At 48.8% G+C, this 11,303-nt stretch overlaps 1 protein-coding gene across 1 annotated transcript; it reads right to left on the bottom strand.

Moving 5' to 3' along the window:
• Positions 1-1,149: 1,149 nt before the first annotated feature.
• Positions 1,150-11,251, bottom strand: ZNF132 (zinc finger protein 132). The gene is made up of 3 exons (XM_055411203.2): positions 10,844-11,251; positions 8,060-8,228; positions 1,150-5,058 (listed from the first exon to the last, which is right to left on the bottom strand). Exons 1-3 carry the CDS (start codon positions 10,856-10,858, stop codon positions 3,134-3,136), a joined length of 2,109 nt encoding a protein of 702 aa, XP_055267178.2. The 5' UTR covers positions 10,859-11,251; the 3' UTR covers positions 1,150-3,133.
• Between the last annotated feature and the right edge of the window lie 52 nt (positions 11,252-11,303).

The following is an 11,303-nucleotide window of genomic DNA, read 5'->3' as shown; positions in this document are numbered from 1 at the left end:
GGATGTCAGGTGTATCTCTGGGCCCAGAGCTTGCCTGAAGAATGGAATGGTGGGTAGAAGATCCCCATGTGACTGAGGACAGGTACCAGCTGGGCTTGTTTTTGGGGAAAGTTCTGCAACCTCCAGCGCTGGCCAGAAGTTGCTGCTTCTAGAATCAGCTCAGAAGTTGAGCTCTCTGAAACCGAGAACATGGAAGTAAGTTTGAGAGTGGCCGTACGTCCTGCAGGGGCTGCTGGGCAGAGTGAGTGGGCACAGGAGCACAGAGAAGAGTCCTGTGGAGCAGGGGGCCTGGGACATGTGAGGCTTGAGCTGGTTCTAAAGAGGAATCCATGGATGTGCTAGGAACATGGTTTCAGGGGGTGAGGTGGGCAGTTTCTCAGGAATTTCAAGCCTGTTCCCAGTGTCCAAGGTCTGTCAGCAAATAGCCTACAGGTTCCTTGGATCCTCAGAGCCTTTCTGGACATGTTCACCTCTTGGCCATCACCCTGGGGCTGAGAGAAGATCCTGTTATCCTGGGATGTGGCTTTCGTGACCTGGCTGGGATTCTTGGTGTCTGCACACTGCAGCCTTGACTTTTTGCTATTGCTGTCACAGGGCTCCAGGGAAGTTGTTGATCCACATACAGATCCAGATCTGCTGGTTGTGGGCCCTTTGATTTTAAAATGGTGGAAACTATTGTTTTACAAGGTAAATGTCAGTTCAGCGAAACTTGTTATGTGGTTGTCACTGTGTCTCTGGTCTACAAACAGTGCTTCACGTCAAGAAGAAAACCTTAGTGGAGGCGGGTTTGGGGAGAGCCAACCCGACTGGAGGCTTTGGGCTGAGTGGTGTTCAACCAGGACCATGTGTCGGGGTTGCAACCCGCCGCTGCTGCCTTTAGCTTCAGCAGTTCCTGTCAGACACCCCGCTGGCAGGAGGGGCGGCAGCCACGGGGGCAGGAAGTTTTTGGCCAGTCTGCTCAGTGTCTCCAGCGCCATAAGGCGCATGCCACCCCAGGCCTGCTTGGGCCCTTGTGTGTGATAATTGTCAGCCTTCAGCACGGCGGTCTGTATGGAGCAGAGCCAAGCAGGGCCCAGATGTCCATGCAGGTGGGGGTTAGGGCAGGCTGACCAGACTCCTCACCCCACCAACAGTGTGGCATGACCCGTCTCCTGACCTCGCGGCCTGCTTCTCCCCCGGTCCCTCCATGGGTCATCCCTGCCTGGTGCCTCTGCACTGCTGCTCCTTCTGGCTGAAAAGGTTCCTGGAGTCCCCGCCTCAGATTTTCCTGCCCACCTAAAAGCACGCAGTAGCAGCCGTCACTGTCACTCTTAACTTGTGCTTCATTTCTCTCAGAGCTGCGGTTGCTCCGCAGTGACCCTGTTCTTTAGTCCCTTTGCATGTTAAATCTCTGTACTGCACATCAGGTGGGAGATAAAATGCATCTACCACGGAGCTCAGGCAAAAGCCTGGTGCCCAGTAGGACCCCGGGGGATGTCTGGTGGCCCTGAGGAACGGTACTTGGCCCAGACCACAGCCCTGTCGGAGCTGACCCGGGGGAGTGAGAAGGTAGGAGACCTCAGGGAAAGTGGTGCTTATCCTGTCCTGCACTCATGTGAGTGCAGGCACACCTGTCCCAGGCTGTGAGCAGCTGCTGAGCCCTGGAGACTTCACTCCCCTGGCAAGATGAAACCCACAGGCCCCGCCTGTGTGAAACTGACATTGTAGTAGGGTGGGTGTAGACTGATCGCTGTGTCCCCCCACAATACTTAGGTTAAAGCCTAACCCACTTGGTGTTCTGTATTTAGAGGTGGGGCCTTTGGTAGGTTGATGAGATCATGAGGGAGGAACCCTTGTGACTGGGATTAGTGGTCTCATAAGAGAGGCCCCTAAGGACCCCCTCTCCTTCACTGTGAGGACACAGAGGATGGCTGTCAACCAGGAAGCAGATTCTCACCTGACACCAAATACCTGGCAACATGATCTTGGATTTTCCAGTCTCCAGGACTGTGAGAAATTTCTGTTATTTTTAAGCCTCCCAGTTTACCGTATTTGTTACATCAGTTGGAGTGGACTAAGACATGGGAGACAGACATACCTCAAGAAAGCACACAGCTGGCAGCTGTGAGCAGGGCTGTGAAGGGCACCTCATCTCAGGACCCCTGAGTCTGTCCTTATGTCTGTCTTCTGGGGGCTCATGCAACCCTGCAGTTGGCTTTTACCTTTCAGTGAAGAAAAACTTCGTGGCCTGGAGTCACGTCTGCTTCTTTTGTCGGAACTTTAAAAAACCTGGCATTTAATGATTCTTCTACAATCCATAAGGCTTATTAATATTTCACCAGTATACATGGACACACACATACATATATACACGCACACATATTTCTCCCTTGGTACAGTTTTAGGTATATCCCACATATTTTGATATGCTGTTTTCATTCCAAGTACTTTCAAACTTTACTTTTGATTTCATCTTTGACCATGGATTATTTATAAGTGTGATATTCAGTTTCTGAATGAGGGTTTTCCACACATCATTCTGTTCTTGATTTCTTATTGAATTCTGTTATAGTCAAGGTCCATACCGTGTATTATTTCTTTACCATTTATCAGGCCTTCTTTTATGGCCCAGAATATGCTCCATTTTGGTAAATGTTCTATGTGCATGTGAAAAGAATGTCTATTCTGTCCTCTTGGACAGGAAGTTCTATAAATATTGATTAGGTCAAGCTGGTTGAAAGTGTTGTCTTCCACACCTTTACTGATTATCTAAGAGGGTGTGAATATCCCAAAGTATAGTTGTGAATTTGTCTATTTCTCCTTGCAGTTCTATCAGTTTTTGCTTCATGTACCCTGAAGCACTGTTAGGTACATTAACGTGTAAGACTATCATGTGCCTTTATTAATGAATCTCTCAACCAGCATGGGGTCAGTTCATTCCCTGACCCTCTCAGAGGCAACAGGCAGCTACAAAGAGGTTTACGCTCCAGAGGGGAGACAGCGCTGTGTAGGTTCCTAGGCCACTCAGAAAGGGCAGGGTAGCTTCTGAAGGCATTTCCACATCAGTGACACATTAGGGAATTTCTCTGTAGTCTGCTGCCTGAAGTTTGATGTGGCTGAAGATCTCCCAAAGACCATCTCCATGAGGCTCCACTTAGCTGTGGATCCTTCTATGCTGCGCAAGGTTGCAGAGGCGGCTGAAGATCTTCCCACAGTGGCCACACTCGTAAGTCCTCTCTCTGGTGTGAACTATCTGGTGTCGAACAAGTGTGGATCTTTCACTAAAGGCTTTCCCGCACTGGCTGCATTCGTAGGGCCTTTCCTGTGTGTGCACTCTCTGGTGACGAATGAGGTGAGAGTTACTGCTGAAGGCTCTCCCGCATGCACTGCACTCGTAAGGCCTTTCCCCAGTGTGAACTCGCCAGTGATAGATGAGGCTGGACTTACGGCTGAAGAACTTGCCACATTTAGTGCACTCATAAGGCCTTTCCCCAGTGTGAACTTTCTGATGCTTCGTAAGAATGGACTTTTGGCTAAAGAACTTCCCACATTCATTACACTCGTAAGGCCTTTCTCTGGTGTGAACTCTCCAGTGCTCAATGAGACTGGAGCTGTGAGCAAAGGCTTTCCCACACTCACTGCACTCGTAAGGCTTCTCCCCGGTGTGAGTTCTCCAGTGCTGAACCAGGCTGGAGTTGCGACTGAAGGCTTTTCTGCACTCACTGCACCTGTAAGGCCTCTGTCCAGTGTGCACTTTCTGGTGTTGAATGAGGGTGGAGCTGTTGCTGAAGGTTTTCCCGCACTCGCCGCACGCGAAAGGCCGCTCTCCGGTGTGGACTTTCTGATGGCGAAGGAGGTGCGAGCTTTGGCTGAAGTCCCTCCCGCACTCCGCGCATCCGAAAGGCCGCTCTCCGGTGTGGACCTTCTGGTGCTGAGCAAGGTTGGAGTTGTTGTTAAAGGCCCTCCCGCACTGACTGCACTCGAACGGCCTTTCTCCGGTGTGAACCCTCCAGTGCTGCATGAGCGCGGAGCTGCGACTGAAGGCTTTGCCACACTGACTGCACTCGTAAGGTTTTATGTGGCTGTGGACCTTCTGGTGCCGAAGGAAATTGGAGCTTTGGCTGAAGGCTCTTCCACATTTGCTGCATTTGAAAGGCCTTTCTCCTGTGTGAACTTTCTCATGCCGAGCGAGGTGTGACCTGTTATGGAAGGCTTTCCCACATTCACTGCATCCGTAAGGCCTTTCTCCTGTGTGGATTCTCTGGTGATGAATAAGGGTGAGTTTGTGGCTGAAAGTTTTCCCACAGTCGTTGCACGCATAATCTTTTACTCCTGTATGGAGTTTCTGATGCCTCCTCAGTTTATATGGGTGGCTGAAAGCCTTGCCACACTCTTTACATACATGAGCTGTTTCTCCAGTGTGAAACCATTGGTCACTAATAAAGGCTGATTTCTCCTCCAAGGAATTTTCAACTTTTGGGCATCTAAATGGTGTCTCTTCAGAGTGAGCGCTAAGGTGGCTGAGGAGGACAGAAGTCTTCCGGAAGGCTTTCCCACTGTCATTGCAGTTGAAGGGCTTCTGTAAGGACTGGACCTCTGGGAGCTGCCCAGAATTGAAAGGGTGCAGTGAGGCCTCCCTGCCCTTTGTGCTGCTATGTGGCTTCCCACTGCCATCCGTGACTGGGGGCTGGAGGAGGTCATGGCCGTCTGAGACATCCTGGCCACCTGACCCACATGTAATGGGTTTCTCTGAAAGAGAGCCTGCTGAGCTCTTCACAAACAAGTCCCTGTCTCTATTCCACTGGAAGGGCTTTTCTCCATTGTACTCCGGATGCTGGGGAAGATTTGCACCAAACCAAAACTCTCTTCCATATGCTAAACGTGTGCAGGGAGTCTCCCCAGTATGTCTTTGATGGTCGTCCAGCTGCACAATGTCTTTCAAGAGTGGCTCACACGTGTCACAGCTGTCAGCCTTCTGCATGGAAGAACGTACACTGGGAGTCCTGACCTGTGACACCACTTCTCCAGAAGCATTCTTCTCAGAAGGCACCTCCTCATCTTCCACCACAGGCCAACAGCCTGAAAGCCGAGAAATTTCTGGTTAACGTGAGTGTTCCACTTAGTGAAAAGGGTGACTTCCTTAGAAGTGCGTCACTGACACATACAGGAATGGGCCAAGGGTTGGCTGACAGGCCAGGTGGGGCAGAGTTAGAGTGAAGGGCTCACTGGCGGGACAGGGCCCTCACCAGAGGCAAAAACTCAGAGGCAAAGGACCTGAAAAGACATTTTTCAAAAAAAGATATATATACACAAATGGACAAAAGTAAATGAAAAGAAGCTCAGCATCATTAGTCATTGTGTGTACTGTGTGTGTGCTCAGTCGTGTCCGACTCTTTGTGACCCCATGCACTATAGCCTGACAGGCTCCTCTGTCCATGGAATTTTCCAGGCAGAAATACTGGAGTGGGCTGGCATTTCCTACTCCAGGGGATCTTCCTGACTCAGGGATCGAACCCACATCTCTTCCATCTCCTGCGCTGGCAGGCAGAGTCTTTACCACTGCACCACCAGGGAAGCCCATTAGTCTTTACAGAAATGCAAGCTCAAACCACAATGAGATACCACTTTAAACTCACCAGGATAGCTTTAAGAAAAAAAGATAGTAACAAGTTTTTGATGAGGAAGTAGAGAAACTGAAACACTCATAAACTGCAGTGGGAATGTAAAATGACGCTGCCAACTGGGAAACAGTTTGGGAATTTCACTGCTATGTATTTACTGAAGAGAGATGACATATATCTACACAAAAACTTATACATGAACGTTTGTAACAGCCATAATTTTTGTAACAGTCAAAGAGTGGAAAAAAGCCAAATGTCCATCAGCTGATGAATGGATAAACAAAATTGGTATACCTATACTCTGGAATATTATTCAGCCATAAAAATGAAGTATTACTGATATGTTCTATAACATGGATGAACCTCAATAACATTATGCCAAGTAAAAGCCAGTCACAGAAAACACATATGGTATAATTCCATTTGTGTATAGTATCTATTAATAGAATAAGCAAATCTGTATAGTCAGAAAGTAGATTAGTGGTTGCCTAGGACTCAGGACAGGATGAGGGAGGATGAAGAGTGCCTGCTAAAGGGTAGTTTTTCTTTAGGTAATGAAAATGTTCTAAAATTAAGAGTATGGTGATACTAGTTTCTTGAAAAAGTGAAAGTGAAGTCGCTCAGTCGTGTCTGACTTTGCGACCTCATGGACTGTAGCCTACCAGCCTCCTCCATCCATGGGATTTTCCAGGCAAGAATACTGGAGTGGGTTGCCATTTCCTTCTCCAGGAGATCTTCCCGACCCAGGGAAGGAACCCGGGTCTCCCACATTGTAGGCAGACGCTTTACCATCTGAGCCACCAGGCAAGTCCATCTGTTTATTATTATCCTTAATTTTTAAAAATTTTATTGTTAAGTTCTGCCATAAAGCAAACTGCCTCAGTTACACATATGTTCTTTTTCATATTCTTTCCTATTATAGTTCGCTGTGCTATACAGTAGGACCTAATGTTTATCCATTCTATATATAATAGTTTGCATTTCCTAATTCCAATCCATCCCTCTCCCAACCCCTACCATTGGCAACCGCAAGTCTGTTCTCTGTATCTGTGAGACTTTTTCTACTTTACAGATATGTTCATTTGTGTTGTATTTAGATTCCACATACAAGAGATATCACATGGTGGTTGTCTTTTCTCCTTATAACTTACTTCACTTAGCATGATAATCTCTAGGTTCACCCACGTTACTGCAAGTGGCATTATTTCTTTTTTATGGCTAAGTAGTATTCCATTGTCCACATACACCACATCTTCTTTTCCATTCATCTGTCGATAGAATTTATGTTGCTTCCATGTCCTGGCTATTGTAAATAGTGCTACAATGAACACTGGAGTAAACTTATCCTTTCAAATTGCTGTTTTTTTCCCAGATATATGCCCAGGAGTGAGACTGCTGGATCATATGGCAACTCTATTTTTCATTTTTTCAGGAACTTCCATACTATTTTCCATAGTGGCTGCACCAATTTACATTCCCATCAACAGTGTAGGAGGGTTCCTTTCTTCACATGCTCTCTAGCGTTTGTTATTTGTAGACTTTTTAATGATGGCTATTCTGATTGGTGTGAGGTGACACGTCATTATAGTTTTCATTTTAATTTCTCTAATAATAAGCAGTGTTGAGCATCTTTTCACATGCTTTTTGGCCATCTGTATGTCTTCTTTGGAGAAATGTCTATTTAGGTCTTCTGCCCATTTTTCAATGGGGTTATTTTCTCATTATTGAGTTGTATGAGCTATTTGTATATTTTGGAAATTAAAACCCTTGTCAATCATAGCATTTACAAATATTTTCTCCCAGTTTCTAAGTTGTATTTTCACTTTGTTTATGGTTTCCATTGCTGTGCAAAAACTTGTAAGTTTTATTAGGTTCCATTTGTTTGTTTTTATTTCTATTGCCTTGGGAGACTGACTTAAGAAAACACTGGATGATTTATGTCAAAGAATATTTTGCCTATGTTCTCTTCAAGGAGTTCTATGGAGTATGGTGATATTTATACACTGAAAACATGAAAACCCACTAAACAGTACACTTTAAAAGGGTGAACATTAAAATTGATTTTTGTACAAAAAATAAATGGGTGAATGTTATGATATATATCAGTAAAGCCATGAAAAAAATGTCTCTGGGGGAAGGGGCAGAACCTCAGCATGACCCCACATTAGATCAGCCAGCCAGGCACTGGTCAAGTTGAGCAGGACCCTTCAGGCAGGCCAGAATGCCTGACCCCCAACCTCTGCTTCCACGAGGCCCCTGTGGGACCTAATAGATGTTAGGACTCCTCATGAGGCTGCTCAGGGAGAAACAGGGGTGCACACAGCCCAGGCCCAGCACTCATAGCAGCTACAACAGGAAACCTGGGCAGGAAGCAGTGTCCCTGGTCCAGCTTGGGGATGGGGAGAAGACAAAAGGCAGATGCTGGGCCCCCAGGCCAGGGCAGGGTGTGAGGGCCTTACCAAGTGAGGTCATGAGCTCCAAGGTCTCCAGCATCACAGTGTGGTACAGCTGCCTCTGGGCCTCATCGAGGAGCTCCCACTCCTCCCTGGAGAAGTGCATGGCCACTTCCTCAAAGGCCACCAGGCTCCCCCATGAGGAGACAGTGAGGCCAGGGGGCCAATAGGTGGGCTGGAAAACAAACAAAAAGGTCCAGCTGGCACATTCAGGCTCTTGATGTGCAACTCAGAGTTCTGCCACGTGTCCCACCAGCATCTCCTCTCCTCATGACCCCTGTCCATCTTCCCTCCACCCGCCTGCAGCTCACCCCCTCACTAGGCCCTCACTCCGAGAAGACCACAGGTGCTGGCCCCACTGGTGCCCTGCTCTCCTCACAGTCCCACTGCCCACTGTTCTCAGACCAATCCTAACGAGAGAGACAAAAGGAAGGTAGGTAGATGGATGCTGTTTGAGCTCTAAGTTGTCACATGACACCCCTCTCCCTACTACCAACTTCCCTTGTGTCCTTCAGGTCACACCTCCCAAATATAAGAAAATCTGGGCACTCTTTTCCTCCTTAAGACTCTGTATCAGGCCTCATTCCCTTACCATGTACACATCAATCCTCATCCCTCTACTTCCCACATCCCACAATACCATCGCCCCTCTCCCTACCCACACCACAGGCATGTTCCCCTGTACTCATTTACCACTATGCACTTAGCTGGCCAACAGATGCAAGCAGGATCCGATGCCGACCTTGGACTGTCCTTGACTGCAAAAACTTCCCACTAACAGAGACAGCCATCACCTCTCTAGATAAAGCCTCCCTTCTTGGCTCTGTTGCTCCAACCTTGCACCCCAGAACCAGGAGTAATAATCTCTTAACACCCTTATTCTCTTCCAGCTCTAACTTTATGCATGCTGTCCATTCACCAGTCATGGCTGTCCTTGCCCTTCCTAATACACAAATCCCTGACCTGCTTGTCCCCACTCTTGGCGTGGCAACTCTTAGCTTGGGCTGAGCCTTTTTGTCCCTGATACTCCAGCAGCCTAACAAACCCCCCTGGAAGTAAGGAGGATGGCCACAAAACCCTGTGAGCTGTAGAAAGGTAAAACAATCTAAACTCGGGCCCCGCTGTCATCCTACCTTATTTACTGCTGTGCTTTTTCTTTTGTATTTATTTATTTGGCTGTACTGTGTCTTAGTTGCATTATGCGGGATCTTAGTTGTGGCAGGTGGAATCTAGTTCCCTGACCAGGGACTGAACCCAGGTCCCCTGCATTGACAGTGTGGAGTCTTGGCCACTGGCCCACCAAGGAACACCCTGTGCTTCATTTTTTCATCCCAGGTCTACACTCTACTCAGAGGCTTGCTCGTCATACTGAACCCAGCTCACAACTGCAAACAGTGCGCAAGCACAAGCCTCCACTCGGTGGACGTCTCTAGTCTCAACCTGGCATGAAATACACTTGACATCTCAATTTGGCAGTCTCAGTGACAATCCAAATACGATATGGCCAAAACAGTTATTTTCCCTCTGAAATCTACTCCTTGAACCATCTTCCACATTCAAAAAAATATTCAGGGTCAACCATATCTCCCTGCCACGACTCTTTGCGACCCCATGAATCACAGCACGCCAGGCCTCCCGGTCCATCACCAACTCCTGGAGTTCACCCAAACCCATGTCCATCGAGTCGGTGATGCCATCCAACCATCTCATCTTGTCGTCCCCTTCTCCTCCTGCCCTCAATCTTTCCCAGCATCGGGGTCTTTTCAAATGAGTCAGCTCTTCGCATCAGGTGGCCAAAGTATTGGAGTTTCAGCTTTAGCATGAGTCCTTCCAATGAACACCCAGGATTGATCTCCTTTAGGATGGACTGGTTGGATCTCCTTGCAGTCCAAGGGACTCTCAAGAGTCTTCTCCAACACCACAGTTCAAAAGCATCAGTTCTTCTGAGCTCAGCTTTCTTTATAGTCCAACTCTCACGTCCATACAGGACTACTGGAAAAACCATAGCCTTGACTAGATGGACCTTTGTTGGCAAAATGATGTCTCTGCTTTTTAATATGCTGTCTAGGTTGGTCATAACTTTCCTTCCAAGGAGTAAGTGTCTTTTAATTTCATGGCTGCAATCACCATCTGCAGTGATTTTGGAGCCCAGAAAAATAAAGTCAGCCACTGTTTCCCCATCTATTTGCCATGAAGTGATCAAGAAATCTAGTCCAGGAGCCAACCACTTCTACCTTACAGGCACTTCCCTGCTCTAGCCACCAAAACCACACACCGGGACTACTGCAGTCACCTCCTCCATGATCTTCGGTCCTCCAACCTCACCCCACCTTCCAGTCTCTTCACCCAGCATCCACAGGCTTGTTAAAATCTGATTCTGATCACCTCCTCCTCTGCTCTAAACTTCCCGTGACCCGCACCACACTGAGAATAGAGGCCCAGGACCCCAGCCTCCCTTTCCTGGCCTGTCTTCAGTTCCCCTGCTCTCTATTTCCACCAGAAGAAATGGAGATCTGTCGTTTGCCTCAACACTGTCACCTTATGCCCACCTCCAGGCAACTGGCCCATGCTGGTCCCTGTGTCACGGATATCTTTCCAGATCTTATCCCAAGTGATCCGCTCCACATAACCTCTGGCTCAGGTTCAGGATGCCAGGGGAAAGTGACTCTCAGGGGCCCAGACTCATGTGCAGGCCGAGTTCGGGACGCCACCATTCCCTAACGGACCCCAGGGTCACAAGGGCAGGGATCTCAGCAGGTGAGGACCTGTGTCCTCTCACCTGCCACTCACCTGCCCCGGGTCCATCAGCGACTCTGCAGGACCGGTCACAGCCTGTGGGCTGGGCGGGACCGTGTCAGGCTGCGGCTGGGACGAGCCGGCGGGCTCACCCGAACCCCCACACACACACTGGGTAGGGTGACGCAGGTTGATGGTCGCACTCAGTGCTTCGACCGTCCCCAGTATGAAATGGAAGCTGCCTCCACGGAACTTGGGACCAAGGCGGGGCGCGGAGAAACCAAGGCTTAGGAAGGAGGGGCGGTGAGCCGAGGGTAAACGGGAGTGCCAAGGTGCCAAGGGGGTCCCAGAACGTCCCCCTGGGCCCTTCGCCTCACGTCCCAGGGTGTGTCTGCTGCATCCCCACCAGACACAAAACTAAGACTGCAATGGCGACGCCGGAAGTCCCGCCCCACCCTCCGAGGCCAGGCGAAAACGCCCGAATCCTGACCCTCACTGGCTTCTGGCTCGTGGA

The sequence above is a fragment of the Moschus berezovskii genome, chromosome 22 (genome assembly GCF_049115385.1).
Source record: "Moschus berezovskii isolate FMDL1 chromosome 22, NW_MosBer_1.0, whole genome shotgun sequence".
Taxonomy (NCBI): Eukaryota; Metazoa; Chordata; class Mammalia; order Artiodactyla; family Moschidae; genus Moschus; species Moschus berezovskii.
The sequence above is the reverse complement of the archived record's forward strand: the minus strand, read 5'-3'. Positions and strand labels throughout refer to the sequence as shown.

Coding starts and splice junctions, on each gene's coding strand:
- ZNF132 (XM_055411203.2), bottom strand. Junction 5,059..8,059: donor GGAGCTCATGACCTCACTTG/GTAAGGCCCTCA, acceptor CTCGGCTTTCAG/GCTGTTGGCCTGTGGTGGAA.